The sequence below is a fragment of the Pyrgilauda ruficollis genome, unplaced genomic scaffold (genome assembly GCF_017590135.1).
Source record: "Pyrgilauda ruficollis isolate IOZ18807 unplaced genomic scaffold, ASM1759013v1 scaffold1, whole genome shotgun sequence".
In the NCBI taxonomy this organism is placed as follows: domain Eukaryota; kingdom Metazoa; phylum Chordata; class Aves; order Passeriformes; family Passeridae; genus Pyrgilauda; species Pyrgilauda ruficollis.
In genome coordinates this window covers 5,581,375-5,598,067 of record NW_024508100.1, presented here as the reverse complement: position 1 = coordinate 5,598,067, position 16,693 = coordinate 5,581,375, and the positions used below count along the sequence as shown (strand labels likewise).

The 16,693-nt window shown below is 39.0% G+C and overlaps 1 protein-coding gene across 1 annotated transcript in view; it reads left to right on the top strand.

Moving 5' to 3' along the window:
- The window catches only part of CPZ (carboxypeptidase Z), a 34,026-nt gene extending 21,614 nt beyond the window's left edge, over positions 1 to 12,412 (top strand). The window contains exons 7-11 of the mRNA XM_041487851.1: positions 1,612 to 1,770; positions 5,790 to 5,925; positions 7,011 to 7,150; positions 9,776 to 9,875; positions 11,581 to 12,412. Coding sequence (XP_041343785.1) covers positions 1,612 to 1,770; positions 5,790 to 5,925; positions 7,011 to 7,150; positions 9,776 to 9,875; positions 11,581 to 11,936 — 891 coding nt within the window. The 3' untranslated portion in view covers positions 11,937 to 12,412. The remainder of the gene's footprint in view (positions 1 to 1,611; positions 1,771 to 5,789; positions 5,926 to 7,010; positions 7,151 to 9,775; positions 9,876 to 11,580) is intronic.
- Positions 12,413 to 16,693: the final 4,281 nt, after the last annotated feature.

The following is a 16,693-nucleotide window of genomic DNA, read 5'->3' as shown; positions in this document are numbered from 1 at the left end:
CCCTTCCTGGAAACTCCATGTTAATCTTCCCTATTATGTAAAAAAACCCTTTGATTAGGCTTCTGGTGTGCAAAGTGCATTCTGTGCTCCTCAGTTGATCAGACTTTACCTGTTACATCCCATTTTTTAAGTTTCCTCTTCAAAATGCCAAAGTTGAAAGCTACAGAGTAGCATTTATCTCAGTAGCTACAGAAGGACATTTTAAGGAAACCCAAACACTAGAAGGATTGATTGAAAAACTATGGCATCTCTAGGGAGGTAGTCTCATGCTTAGGTCAGGAGTAGACAGGGCAATATCTTCTTAAATCATTCCAGGTAAAACTATGTTTAGACATGGCTTTTTCCTTGGCTTTCTGCCTCATTGATGGAGCTATAATACATGCATGGTGCACCTTTACAGTGTTTTTCTCTGCTACACACCTGGGTTTGTAGATCCCAAAAGGTTTTTTTAACAATAGCTGATTAGGGACTGATCCAAAGAAAACAGGAGTTACTATTGTTGAAACACAGATATATAGGTCTTTAGGGGCTTTAATCAGTTGGTTTGGTAGTTTTTTTCTTGTTTGCTCTGGATGTTTTTTCCCTGCACACTTATTCACTAGAGCTCTGGAGCCCTGGCTGCCTGGTTTTCTGACAGCTGAGTCAAAGCAAAGGGTGATAAGCAATCCCTAAAACAGCCCTAAATAGATGCTGGACTAAGTTCATCATAACAGGTATTTCTCATTTTTATAAAACCTGCAGATCTGCAGTGGTGCAGGTTCCAGATGAGCAGTCTCTGCCCTCCTCAGGTTTTCCCTAGGTAACTTTCCCCAGCTGCAAGGAAAGGAACCTCAGCTCTCTGGGGGCACTGGCATGAGTCTGGGCTTGCAGGGACCGGCCACCAGATGCCACTGTTATCCCTAAGAATGAACTAACACCGGAGCAGGTCCCAGAAATTACTCCTCAGAAATGGGGTGAAGGAGCCTCCTGCATGCGGGGTGCCTGAATATCTCTTGGAGTCTGCTGCCTTCTCCCTTGGCCGGTGTTACTGAGGAGGGACTGTCAAAAACCCCTAAATTTGGTGGCTTATCTGCCACAGTTCACTGCAGGCAAACCACAGGCATTGCTATGCTTTATACATATTAGTTTTCATTTATTTACAGATTAACCTGCACTTAAGGATAGAAAATGCATTTTCAACAAGGGATGAGAATTGCAAATTTATCCCCCTGTTCCAGTTTATCCATTCAAAGTCAATCCTGCTGATTCAGAAATTAAATTAGATAGGGAGTTAGGTAAGTATAAGTGATAAAATGCCACAAGTTTTCCAGCCTAAAGTACTGCCATCATCATCTGAAAATGTCACTATAATGAAAAGTTTCTTCTTCTGTCAAATGTTCTCTTTCCTTTTTTGTTCCAGTTTTTCCACAGTGAACAATGTGTATCATCCATTCCCTGGAGAAAACTGATTTTCTTCCCCCAGTAACTTTTGGTCTGGAAGAGCCAAAGAGCTTCAACATTCTCTTTTTGACATAGTCTCTTCTCCACTGGGCTTCATCCTGCACAGGATCAAATCCCTTTGGAGTTGCATGACTAGTCACAGCTTTTTATTTTTTTTCTTCTGGATTTCAGGTGGCCCCTGAGACAAAAGCAGTCATGAAGTGGTTGAGGTCTATCCCATTTGTGCTCTCTGCCAGCCTCCATGGGGGCGAGCTGGTTGTGACTTATCCTTATGACTATTCAAGGCATCCTATGGAAGAAAAAATGTTCTCCCCTACACCTGATGAGAAGGTAATGTTGCTTTTGCAGGGTTAGGATGTTGGTTCCATTTGTGGAACTATGGAAAACTTTAATAAATAACAAACTTTGATTAATTTAGGTCATGTACATGTGTGTGTATATGTATGCATTTATGTATTATATATGTATAAATAACATAGTCATATATATAACCCAAGTATATGTATATATAAAACATGATTTCATCTCGTTTGGGTAAAGCTGATGCTGATAATACCAAGGTCAAGTGCTCAATCCCCACACAGGCCTTTCACTTAAGACTTGGACTTGATGATCCTCGCGGATTCCTTCCAACTCAGAATACTGTGTGACTCTGATTTATACACTTACTTAATGTACTTTAAAATATAGGACTGTTTACACACTATCAGCTTGGTCTGGAAAGATTTACCTATCTCTTGTGAGGCCAAATATGGTTTCATAAAGCACAGATTAGAAAAATACAGGTTTTAATTTTTAAAGGGAGTAGACTGTTTTTACTGGTGGTTTCCAGAACAAAAGGAACAAGCCTGACCAGCGGTGTTATTTTCCTGTGGAATCCATAAGGAGTGAGGGGAAAAAAGATTCGTTGCCATATGGTGGCAGCCTTGTAACATTTATTTCAGGTCAGACTAATGGGATTGGTTTCCCCCTCTTGTCCCTGGAAAGTTCCTCATTTGGGACTCACTGTAAATCTTCTGTGAAATTTTTTGCCATCTTTCCTATTTCCCTTTGGTTTCCTCAATCTAGTATTCATTGCCGACATGCCCACCAGGAGAACAACTAGCTTTTCAGCCTTCTAGCTGTGCTAAAAATGTCTGTGGCCTCTTAAGAAAAGTGATTCTTTATATAAACAAAGAACATTTGAAAATAGTCGGAAGTTGATCTTTGACTTGAAGCATGCTTTATCTTTGAGCATATCTCTAGGCTGACTTCTTCTGAAATGACAGTTCTCACTAACACGTATTAAATATTTAAAGATGTATGGCTGTTAAACATTTTTTGTATCAACCCATTTCTTCTGAGCTGTACAGTGCCTAATGAGTATGTGTGTATGAAAATGATTTAGCAGTAAAATTAACCAGGCACTGCACAGCAACAAGCCTGTGTAAGAAATATCTGGTGGGTGCTAGTGCAAGCTGCAGAACCTCTTTCTGAGGACTGCGGGAAATCATAAAATTGTGCTTTTACATCCCCCTGCCTGGTCTGGGGCTATCCTATGCATAGGTGGTGAAGAAATGTTGCACTGTGTACTTTATCAAGCAGTTCACCCCTGGAATGGAAGTACAGCAGTACTTCCATCATTTCCACTCAGGGACAGCACATGTATTTTGAGTGAAAGGATGCGGCCACACAGACAAAGGGCTCCATCCCAGTGTAGTGCACAACCCTATAGCTCTCCTGGCTTGCAACACAGTAAGACAGGGAACCCTATACAGGTGACTGCTTCATAGCAAGTGACTGCAAAGTCTGGGAATTTGTCTTCAAATATGGAAGGTTAGAACATGCAGAGGACGGCTGGGGATGTCTCCAGTGGAAAATTGATTTTTCAAATGACTCAGCACAAGAAACCTTAACAGCCAGTGTCAGTATCACTTGAAATTTTTCACAGGAAGATATAAAACCTGTACCAGTGAAGTGACCTGCATTTAAGTATTGTGATCAACAGCTGCTGCTGTCAGGGAACCTGCATCCCAAAATACAGCAGTTTGGTTATCTGCTATGCATTGGCCATAACTATTGTTCTGAATGCTGACCTGCTACATTCACTCTGCAAGGGGAAACTTGCAGACCAGGGTGAAATGCTACAGAGCAGATGATAGCCAGATATTAAAAAATCAAATCTTGAGAAATATATTCAAACCATGTTTCCCCATTTGAAAATGCATCTCTGCTTCCACCTCCCTGTGTCTGTCATGGTGCGTGTGTGGAAGCACAAGGATCCTCTCCTCTGCTCCAAGACACTGCAGATTTCAAGTCTCTTTTTGGCCTGCACCACAACCTGGGGCAGTTCTGGCTGAGAGCAAGGAGTCTCAAAGCTGGACCATGTCCTTACACTCACATTCTTGCATCTGGTTCAGCCCACCTAAAACCTTTCCCATATTTCAGGGTTTGTGGAGATTGATGTTTTAACACTTTTTTTTTTTTTTAACAAGGAACTGAATTAATGACTCTGTTCTCACCAGAGCAGAAAAGTCCATACCAAGTCAAGTTCATTCCCTTTGGTGAGCTGAAACACTCCCTTCGCTCCCCCTGAAAAACCCAACCTGTGATGGTCAATGGGTTAAAAGTGCTGGCTGAGGTAACAGCACTGACCTCACTTTACTGAGTGAAACCTCACACCACCAAAGTCACAAGGATTCCTCTGTTTTTCCCCTTTTTGTTCCTCTATATTATACCTAAAAATCTAGGTTTCCTTGAGGTCCATGTCTGGTCATACATTAGCTTCTAAGTGATAACAAATGTATTGATATCCAGGAACTTTTTTTCCTCTTCTCAGTACCACTGGCCTTCTTTCACTTGACCTATTGGCCAGGCAAAAGCCTTAAGCCTCCTGGTGTGAAACAAGAAGAGGCTTGGTCACTGGAAATAGGACATCTGCAGATGTCTTTGTAAAAGGTGAGGGTCATACTTCTAATCACTTAGGCACCTTCTAAACTTTATATCAAATACCTGCCATGGAACATTCAGAACTTGGACCCAAATTCCTGTAGAAATTAAAGATATTGAGCCTGGTACTATACTATTGGCAGTAAAAATTCCTCTTAACATATTTAATTAACATCTATTTCTTTTCAGCAGAACTTTGAAGGACACAATTTTCTGGTCTGAGTAATATTTAGACACATGGAAATTTAAGGGAGTCACAAAAGCATTTTATATTAAGTCTGAATTTTTAGTTTCTGGTCATCAGAAATATTTCAGTAAAGTGTCTTTACACTTACATCAAACTCTCTTTTTACCTTTCCCTGGTCACCTATCTGATTCCATAATTGGGTCAGCCATGTGATTATTAGAAACAATCACAAATGTCAATCAGTGTTGTGTGCTTGGTCATTTGGGTCTTCATCCTTGATGACAACACTACGATAAAGCTTTAGGATGACTTCTAAGACTAGGATTTTAGCCACCAAACTTCTTTCACACGTTGTCTCAAGCAATATGGAATGAAACTCATGATGATGAATAGAAGCATAAGTGGCATCTGATAACTGCTGTAATTTCAATGTTGAAAACTGAGAATCTTAGCAGATGAGGTCCAAATAGACAAAAAGGAGAGGGAGGATTTCTATACAAAGTTGGAATAACCATTGGAGAAGAACGGCAGGACCATGATTCAAATAAATGGTTTCTTCAGATAACTGCTCTTTCTTCTGTCTTCACTACATGTTCTGCCACTGTTCCTTTCTGTGTGGTGACTGCTCTGCTCTTCATCAGTGTCAACACTCTTTGGAAATCAGTGGTGACATCCTGCATCATCACATCCTATCCTTCACTTTTTGGAATGATTTCTGCCCCCCACAGAAGCAGCTCTCTCTGAGATCAAGCTGGCAGGTTTTCCTGTGTGAGTGATAAGTGCAAAGTAAATTGACACTGACTATTTTAAACAGCAGCATTCAGTGTGAAGATTTTGTTGGGCTGAAGGGTAAAAAATATCAAAAGCTAAAACAAAACCTAAAGGAGGTCTAAATTTCATCTTTAAAACCTGGGACTTGAAGTACAACCAAAAATGTTGTCTGCTCCTCCCCCAGGTGGTAGATTGAAGCCAAGTATCAAAAAAATCTGATGGTATTTAATGTGTTGTCCCTGGATAAATATACTGGATTGCAAAGAAGAACCCAAGAGAAGAAGACAAACCAAAATTTCTTAGTGACTAACAAAACTTCCTTGTAGAGCAGTTCAGCACCTCCTTCAGTCTCGAGGACACAGGGTTGCTCATTGTCTGGACTCACAACAGCAATAGTTAATAACAGCAATGGCAAAGTTTTCAGTTTGTAACAGCAAAGATATTCCAATGATGTCTGTTACAGGTGTTCAAGATGCTGGCTAAAGCCTATGCAGATGCACACCCCGTCATCTCGGACCGGTCTGAACTTCGCTGTGGTGGGAATTTTGTGAAACGTGGAGGTATTATAAATGGTGCTGAGTGGTACAGCTTCACTGGAGGTAAAACCACTTTACCATCATATCAAGTGAGGTAAAACCTCTATGTGACCTTTATAAGACACCAGGGTTTGAACAAAATTATGTTATTCATTTCAGTTTGGTTAAGGTCCTACCCATGAAAAATATAATTTGTAGGGGATTTAAGTAGTAAAATCTATGTTGGCAGATAAAATGGGATGGATTCAACCCCAAATGGGACTTGAGGAAAATTAACAAGTTAGTCAAGGGTCGAATTTGTTATATCGTATAATATTTTTGTTTTTAAATCTGACATGTAGAAATAAATGCTTAATGCTATGATCTTATTCCTTAGCTTCATGAGTTTGAATCCATCTTGTAGACTATGCATGTGCTGCTATCTCATTTGTTTAAATAAATTCTTTTTTCAGGGAAAACTACAACAGAAACAAACATCCAATTCATGTGTGCTTCCGTTGTTAATTTGATTTCCCCAATGATAGAATTCCATTTTATTTGGAATTCTTTCAATACTGGCATGGATAAAATATCAGTGTTCAGGATAAATTTTCAGCAGTGCTTCAGTTGTGTTTTCCAACAGGACTCAGCTGGATCTCCAAATAATTATGTTGAAACTAGACATTTGGAATGCTTTGGGGCATGTGTGAGAATTAGGTTTAGATCTCTTTGGCTTACATTTTTCCCAAAATTATAAGTGTCTTTTGTACAGAGACAGTTTTAAACATAATAATGGCAAAAGGTCAGTTCTGTTCTGGTGATCCTTGGCAATCACCTCTGATACAGCTGATTATACAATTACTGTGATTAACCAATCTTTATTGCTCTATTGCTACTTCTTGGCCAGGTGAATAATAATATAAAGTTATGCTTTTTGCCTGAATGAATTGTCATTGTCATTAATTTATAGTTGAAACAAGTTAATTTATAGCTGAAACAAGTTGTAGAATTCTGAATTTGTTGAACACTTTTTATATATTTGCAAGCACTTTTTACAGTATAATAACCCACACCCATGGGGACAACATTCAGCTGACTGCAGCAGCAAAGCTCCAGTTAAAAGCTACATGGCTGTTCATGATCTCTCCTCTTTCTTTTTAAACCTGTAGGTATGGCAGACTTTAATTACCTTCACACAAATTGCTTTGAAGTTACCGTGGAGGTAGGATGTGAAAAGTTTCCTTTGGAAGAAGAACTGTTTACAATCTGGCATGAAAACAAAGGTGCCCTTCTGAATTACATGGAAATGGTACTGCTCTGCTTTTACAGGATTTCTTGCTTTCTGTTTTTCTTTTTCATTCTTTGTCAAAATTAATTTCTTTGCTTTTTCCTGGTTAGCTCTCAAGATGATGCTGAATCAAACACCACACTCCTCCAGGGGCCCCAGTGCCTCAGTTTATCTGGCAGGACACACAGGTGGTGTTTTGTCTATGCTGCAGAAGGGATTGAGGACTGCAAAGGCCTTGAAAATAGCGAAAGGGAATTATCTGTGAATACTTTGGGCAGCATTATTCATCAACCGTTCAAAATTTTAGCACTAAAGAAACCTTAATATTCAGAAAAGTATGAATCAACTTTCCTCTTGAAGACTAAAGCAATAAGATCTGCTCTCCAGAGAGCTTCCTGAAATTTTCCTTTCCATATTCCATGTTTGTGTCCCAAACCCTACTGTCCCACAGCAAGAAATTAAGATTCAGTTAAAATCTTGCTAGAAATGCCTTTTACACACTTTCCATCTTGATTTCTTTATGAAAGTAGTTATTAAATATCTGAAGCCAAATCTTCTAAAGGAAGAACTGTGTGTCTCTGAGCATTAAAATGTGCCTCTTAAATGTCATTTTTAATAATAAGTTTAAGCTCAGCAAAAACAAATACCTCACTGACAATAAGTAAGTGAGCACAGAAACAGAAGTTGCTCATCTTTCTCTCAGCCATTAGTAGATTAGCTTTCCGTCATGCCTTATTTTGATAGAGTATGCAGTAATTTAAAATTGTTAGGAGTGTTTTTATGGCCTTTCTAAGCAACCTCTTGCTAGTTGTGGTAAGTATTATCATTCAATAAAGTCTACAGTACAGACCACCAAACTCATTTCGTTTTACAGCTGTCTGATGAAAATGAGTTTTAGTGAATCCAAATGGAGCTGGGTTAAATCCATATATATTACAATTGAAGTCTTCAAGATGTAAAGATTTTATAGTGTGAGATACTGTAGAAGTCTGTGCTGGAAAAGCTTTTTGAGTAAATGCAGGACAGTAACCAAAACAACTTTGCAGATAAGGATGACTGAATTACCCACGATAAGGATTAAGTCTGCCATAACCAATTCAAACTTTTCTTATTCTGATATATACCAGGCTGTTTGGTGTGTACAAATATACTTGGCTCAACACACAGAAGTAGAATTCACTTTCCTAAACGCTGATCTCTTCTTCCCATCAGAAGCAATATGAAAACACCCTGCCAAACTCATGTGACACCAATTTGAGGAAAAATGAAAAATAGTACATTTGCTAAAGCAAACCAAAGCAAGATTGCGAAAGAAATTTCAGTTTTGTCATTTTTATCCTGTCATGTTATAATTGCAAAATTAGTATTGAAGCTGGATGAGGTCATACTACTTTGAGTATGTCTACACTGTAAATTGAATTTGAGTCTGAGATGACTCTTCTGACCGTATTTACTTTCTATCCATATGATAAATCCCCAAGTTCATGCTGCAAAGCAAATTTCAGTGCTTCATTATAAGGGATAGTTTTCAAATCCTTACATTGAGTTGCTCCTAAACTTTTCAGTGAATAGTTTATCTCAAAATATGAAACAGCTGCTTAACAAGAGCAGTGACAACACAGTCTCACCTTAATTTTAAAAAACTGCGGTCACTAGACTAGATTTTTTTTTCCAACTTTGTATTATCAGTTACTGTAAAGTTGGATACTTTGATGGTTATTTTTAAACATCTTTATATTCCAACAGAAAAGCAAATGTGCTTTTCCCATTGTTTTGATACTTTGTGGTTTTTTTCTATTCTTGTTTTGTGACAAGGGTACTGGGAAAGGGAAGGTGAGCGAAAGAGAAAAGAGGAGGTGGGGAAGTAAAGAACAACTCAAGTTGGTCATAGCTATTCAGAGAAAAAAAAATCAAAATGGGATTATTTTTCACTTAAAAAGGTCATATACATTTATTGATATAAAATATTTTAAATTTGGAACACTAAACAGAGAACCTTGAGAGGCTTAATGTTTAAATACTTGGAACTTTTCTGTTTTGTTTTATTTTACTGAACTTCTAGTATAGCTGTTTGTGCACCTCCTTGTATGAAAAAATTCACATTGCTCTTTAGTTTGTCACCAAGCACATTTCTCAACAGCTCAAGCAGCTCAGTTCTGTGCTTGTAGAGAAGGGGAAATGGCTGTCATGACATTCTGATGGGCAGTGAAGTGTAGGCAGCAGAGTGATGATGAGTCACAAGTACCTGAAGCGATGCCTCCTGATTGTGTTCAGGGCATCAGATTGGTTTTGAAAGCCTTAACTTTTCATTTCTTTGTGGTTCTGTGTCTAGGGCAGACATTCAGAAACAGTCCTTAAATACTGTGGTCACACCACGAGGTGCTAGTGATTTGTGCAGAGAAAGGTCTCTCCACGCAGAGCCACATGCCTATCCCAAAAAAAGCTCAGGTTCCATTTTCCCTTTCCCTCAGTCCCCTTGGACCTCCCTAAATAGGCAGTGTGATCTGAAGGGGCATTATCTCCAGAGAGCCTCTGAATGCGGTGAACTTTTTGAAGTGAACAATTGTTTCCTCTCTACAAAGGTTTCCTTGTGAGGAGGAGGTGGTATTGCAGTGACTCCCATCTAACACTGCTTTGCTTTGCCAGGTTCATCGGGGGATAAAAGGAATTGTGTCTGATAAGTTTGGCAACCCAATAAAAAATGCTCGTATTTCAGTCAGGGGCATTCAGCATGATGTCACCACAGGTAATATTTTTGGTTTAAGATTTTTCCTGGGGCAGAGTGAAAGTTCTGTGAGCTTAACCTGCAAAAGTATTGTCATGTTTGGTAGAAATGACACCTTAATGGAAAACTGAAGGCTCAGGTGGGGGTTCTCTTCTAGAATAACAAGAGAGAAGACATGTTAAACTAACTGCTAAGTCTGTCCTGTCTCTGGGATGATGGAGCTAGTGATGTGAAAAATTTCACCTGGAACAGTCTGCTGTCCACCTAAGCCACTGTTTGGAGAAATATGGCAACAGCTCTGCTCAGAGGCTGTAACTCAGCATGTGGAGATATGGAGCCTTGGTGGAATACTTTAGTTGAGATACTGTGAATGTGTTGTAGGTAGTACAGTAGGATCTCCTCTGATTTTCACAGCTAGAATAATTGCAGAAATTGAAGGGTCCACAACCTTTCCTGTTCATGTGCAAACATATAAATATGTGCAATTTTTGGATAATCATTATTAGAACATTGAATTATGTTCCCTTTATACCTGTCACCAACTGATAAACACATATTGGGCATATACCACTGTTACTTTTCACAGTCATAAAGTTCTGAGCTCTTAGTCTGTCACTGAAATCAATGCTTTCTTTTTATTATTGATTTCAGTGAGAACAGGGTAGGCCATAGAATTGCAAAATAGAAGATATGAATGGTTACATTTTGGTCTAATGATCGTTGTTGAATCAATTTGGAAAGCCAGAATGGCTTATAATGTAGTGGATGTTTTCCAACTTTCAAAAAAACTAGTACTAGAGAGGATACAATAGTGGAGATGATGCAGATTATTGAGGCTGGTGGGAGACTCTGGCATGAATTAGGGTCTTTTTCAAACTTCTTCCCAGACAATGGCTTCCCATTGGCAGTGAACCTTTAAAGGATTAAGAATTAAATAAAAATATGTTTACACTGTAGGAAAGAGAGTATTTGCTCTGAGTTAGGTGGGGTTAAAAATGTCATGTGGTTAAAAAGTTTTTTGATTTTTTTGTTAAAAAGAACTAAGAAATTCCATGAGAAAATAGTATTAATGCAACACTAACTGAGCTAAGAGTCTTGAAATTCAAAATAAAGGAAACATAAAATGAGGAATAAATTTTTCAGTTTTAAAGCTCCCTGCTTTTGCCTGCAGGGTCTAACCTTCAGCTGGAGGAAATTTACACCCATTTTACACTAATGGCAATTTATACCAGCTGCAGCTCCAAGCCCATAGTCTTACACGTGAGAATGTCTGCAAAGGAATTGAATGTAATTTAATAAAAAGGGGGATTTCTTAGCTCCTTAGACATTCTAAATATATATATATGTGTGTATATATTGCAGCCTGGATTCTGATTTGGCTTTCTTAAGTTTCACTTAGTTTTAAATTGATTTCTTTGGGAGTTATTCCTTGTACCCTTGGGAACAGCAGCATGAAGGAAAGCATCTCTTCCCTGTGATACAGAAACAGCAGGTAGTGACATTTTGCATGTGAATTTTACTCCATTACCCTCCAAGGACGAAGTTTTCACAGGCAAAGTCTCTATTTGTCATCTAGAGTTTGCTTTCAAACATTTCCCAAAATCTGAGCTGCCTCCATGGCCCACCCCTTAGCTGCCGTCTGTGTACCCACGGCTGTGTGTGCAACCACAGGGCCTGCGAGGCGAAAAATTGAGCTCAGTTTTGTTGTGCTTGTCCCTTTCCCAAGCTGCTGACGGCGACTACTGGCGGCTCCTGCCTCCAGGGACGTTCATCATCAGCGCCCAGGCGCCGGGCTACAGCCGTGTGATGAAGAGGGTCACCATCCCCGCCAGGATGAAGCAGGCTGGACGAGTAGATTTCGTGCTGCGGCCCGCGGAAGCCTGGCCCAACAAGCTCCTCCGGCGCTCCATGGAGGACGCGTACGACCCTTACGACCCGCTGGAACTTTTTGACCCTCACGCCCAGCACGGGCAGGCCGAGGCTCGCGGAGGGTCCGCAGCAGGCAGGGAGAAGCCCTGGTGGTGGTCGTATTTCAGCTCTCTAGACCTGCACAAACCTCTGTGGCTGCTCAAGCAGCGCTGAGGGACGTCTCCACGCTCGGCTCGGCTCACTCCGCTGCCCTTCCAGACACCCTCACTGCTCTTGGCAATATTTAAATGTTTCATTTGAAAATATAATATTAATTCAAGCACGTTTGCTTCTTTTGTTTTCTCTTCACACACAACTGAGTATATTCAAGTGGGCTTTTAAGTATTAAAAACAATGGTGCACATCCAGTCAAAGGCCAGATTTTATGCAATTTTTTTCTTGGTAATGCTCTGTACTTCTGCCCATGTAGTTAATCATCACATTCATTATTTATTAGGTTCTAAGTACCTGCAGGAAAATATTCCTGATCCTTTAATGCATTTTTGTACATGTTTTAATACATTAATGATAACATACTAAAAACAACATTCAGAAACACTCAGAAAACTCTTTCATTTTCTCTTTTTATATTAGCATATTAAGTTCATTACCTCTTCTAATAACAGTGCAAAATATAGAGTATTTTTTAAAATTTTAAATGTTTTTACAAATTTTAAAATAAGCTTTTAATGTATTTAGCAAAATGCTGGAAAATGCCTTTACTGCTGAAAATACATACTATAAATGTGTAGACATAGAAAAATACATGAGATAATTCATAAGGAATTTAGGTTAAAGTGTGACATATTACACTGAAGCTTTTAACATCATGTACTGTTCTGATCCTATGTACACATTAATGAAACTTGTAGACAGCAAAGAAATCAAACTTCTTTTCAGCATACTTGAATAAAACTTGAGTATACTCAGAGAACAGTGGTCTTGCAAAATGCTCTCCTCTCCAATATCAGATGCAATGTATTTTTTAAGGTGATATATATAAAGAAAAGTCATTGATTTTGATGAAAAACATAGCCCACACCTCCTTTTAGCCTGGGCTGTTAATGAACTCCCTATACAGACTGTTTTCCCCCCTCTAAATGCCACAGTGCACGAATGGTGTGATTGTTGGAGCTGATTTACTTTCTGCAGGCGCAGCTGGATTAGCTGTGTGGTTTGCCCTATGAACTCCAGAAACTTTTTTTGCTCATCTTAGGTAAAGCAGCCCCATTGCATGAACCCCATAGTTTACATGCACATATCTCATAATGTAGCTTCCTAGGAAGACCCAAGAGATGAATGATCCTAATTCTGCAGCCAGATGCTGCACATGGCTAAATACTTTATTCCCAGTTGTAATCTGATTGAAGTTAGGAGTCTGTTATTCATGTGCTTGGATGTCTGCAGGACTGGAGACTATGTTAAAATGAAAGAAAATTATTTCAGAGCATTAACTAAAAGTAATTATATGGGAGTGAATGTACTGCATGCACATGGATAAGTGTTCCTTGCCCAGGCTTGCCAAGTTAAAGGAACTCTGAACCCTAAATATGCCAAAGAAAATTGAGCAGGAGATACACCTCCAGACTTTATTTCCAGTAATAGGTATTACTACTGTTTTCTTTGGGCATTTTTTTCAAAGCCAGCTTCTTGTGAAAACAGTGGTGAAGCTAACAAAATCAGAACAATATGCTAAATTGCTAAGTATTAGCTGCACTTATTAAGCACATAATGTGTTGCATGCTTAGAAAGATGCTTTCTCTAAGTACTTCCTAGATTCCCACAGACCTATTTAGAAATTTTTTTCAGTGATCACAGTAAACCCAAGCCTGCTGAAATGCAAAACACAATGACTCTGCAGAAAATCCAGTTTTTTTCCTGCAGTCCTGAGCTGAAAAAGTAGATGAAAGTCAAGACTTGGGAAATATAATTTCTGAGTAGATTGTAAAGACATTTTATGCTTGAAACAGTTTGAAAAAGTAGTTTGCTGTACTACTATGCCACTTATGGTATAGTAGTGAAAATGGTATGAGAGAGCAAGAATAGTCTCTCTCCCCACCTCAGTCATAAAAAGAAGTGTCCAGCAGAGAAAAAGTTAAGATCAGAACCTTTTACAGGTTCACACTCAACAGCCTCTATAGAAGGGATGTATTAAACTCCATTGAAGTAACTGTGAGGCTCTTGGGAAAAGGTGTGCTTCAGTCTTCTGGAGCTATTTAATCTTTTTCATAAGAGGACTTCTTCCATTTTCAGTGCCCTTGGAAGTCGAAAAGACTGGTACAATGACTAAGTAGCTCCAAAAATCCATTTTACTTTAGATGATATTTAGGACTTATTTGTTGGTGCTTTCAGAAAGAAAAGAAAAGAAGCAAAGGAAATAAAGAGGAAGAAAAAGAAGGAAGAAAGGAAAGAAAGAAAGGAAAGAAAGAAAGAAAGAAAGAAAGAAAGAAAGAAAGAAAGAAAGAAAGAAAGAAAGAAAAGAAAGAAAAAGAAAAGGAAAGAAAGAATTGGTCAAAGCCAGCCAAGTAACAATGTAATCAAAATTACCATTCTATTTTTATTTGAGATTAATATAGACTTAGTTCTATATATATATACATGAGAGAAAATATTGGCTTGGATGTGTATCCTGAACTGGGTTACATAAATCTTCTCCAATGTTTATTTAAATCAAGCAATGTGTGTTTAATACCAGACAGTTTTGTTAAAAAAAAAAAAAAAAAGAAAAAAAAGAAAAAAGACATAACCCAAAATAACCCACTCTGTGACTATAATATGGTTCAAAAGATTTTTAACTGGTGGTGAAATTTAAGCAGCTGTAGGCAGCTCTGTAACTAATATGTGGAAATGAACACAGTGATCAGCTCCCTCATGCACCTCTGTGAAAGACTCATATACAGAGTTCAATGGAACATAAATTTAGGAGAATATTAAATACTTTTTAAATAGAAAGAGGGATTAAAATGCTTCAATGAAACATGCCCTCCTACAAGTGAAGTGAAAGTAACACAGGAAAGAAGTGAGAAATAACCAAAGTTGTCTGGCAGTCTCCTTCATGCTTGAGCCCTGCCTTGGAGACTGGGCTTGGCCTTTTTCCAGTGCTACTTTGGATCGTGACAGGTTCAGCAGCCAGACGGTGCTGTCAGAAATTATAGTGTGTGTTCATCAGACTCCCTCTCCTTTTAAGTCAGAGTCTACATAATTATTTTCAATTACCTTCCAACCACATATTGAACAGTATTGATGTATGTTTTTGCAACATCCTCCTTAATAATTAATTTTCCCAGTCTCCATATTTATTTCAGAGGGATCTTCTCTACCATGGAGCCAAACTTTTATGCACAATAACACTAATAAATGTTTTGACCTGCCAACTGTCCAGACCTCACTGCTCTGCCAGCAATGAATCTTCCCAAGTCAAAGCATGCAAATCTAACTAACAGCATTACAAGCATAAAGAACAAAGAGAAAGCTCTGCTTATGTCATGTGTGCAATTACTCTTTCACTCACATGCCAGAAAAAAGCCAAGAATACATTAAAAAAATATCAGCAGTTAAATCACAAGCTGTGTGCATTAATTATACAAAAGAAGATTTGGGTCTGTTTGTTCCATTCATAAAAACTTTTGAGATCAAAAATAGCAATAATAAACAAAGGCATAAAATTTGCAGCTGTTTACATCTTTGTCTCCTGTAAGAAAATTGTATTCCAGTCTTGGGCCTCCCACATATAGGAAGGAACACTTCTGTTTTCCTAAAGATAGGAAAGAAGGGAAAGGTGTCCTAAACAAACTGCTGAAAACAACTTTAAGTGTCAAAACCACTGAGTATGAGAAGCTCTTCCTGCTATCATTTTTCACAGTGTTTATGCAGTTTTTCTCCATTTCATGTCTCAGTTTAGCAGCTAAAGGGAAGCACTCCAAAACAATATTGCAGTCTGTTCTGAAGCACTGTGAGCCAGCTGTCGATCAGAGTTTGCCAAGCCAGTGCCATTTCTTTGTGTCCATCACTTGAGTATTGCTCTGCAATTCAAAAACAAGCCAGAGATGTCTTTAGTGTTACGAAAGCATCCATCAAAATGAGACAAGTCTGTGTGTCTCTGAGGTGATGCTTGCAGACAGGCTGGGAGATCTCTGTCATGGGTGGGCATTCACCCCACAGCAGTGAAGCACTGCAGATTCAGCCTTTGGGAGAGGAGGAGCAACAGGGACCGGAACTGTTCAAGTGTCTTGGATGGAAATGTGAGCTGAAGCTGATACACCTCATTACAAAGCTCCTGTCAGAGGTACTCTCATGCTGTTTTCCTTCACTGTAAGATGTTCCTTTTGAAGATTCCACAGAGTAAAAGGAGTGGATGGGAGGTTGCACTATACTTCCCCTGCTGTCTCTGTCTTCACAGCATCTTGGAGGAGAGATCCCCTGTGACATTTGTCTTTTCTGACGTCATGCAGTCTCAAGCTGTGCAGGCAAAGGGCTTCTCATTGACCTCCTTGGTGGGGCAGCCAGACCTCTGTGAGGAGGCTCCAGCCATCCCTCATGCTTGGGTGACACCAGAAGGGCTTCTCTGTAGTGGCTCTTTAGTGACTTTTGATCCTGGGTCTGGGTCAGCTTACATCTGAGTGTGAGAGCCTGGAAAAAGGAGTAGGATGGCATTTTTAACAATAAAATCTTCACTAAGTCAAGTCTGCTTTTCCTACAATGTTAAGGGGGCTTGAATTTCCCTAAGCATCAGGGTTTTCAATAAAAAAAATATTGTAATGAGGAGGACAAATTTTTTTTGCCTATTTCATAAGGAGATGTGAGATATCTCCTAATGAGCTGCTGGCAGTCCTATCAGCAAAAGCTGCTGAAAAAGATAAGAGAGTGTTTTGCAGGGAGATGATGATATAACTTTATCAAGTCAATCCATCTAATAAGGATTATCAGACATG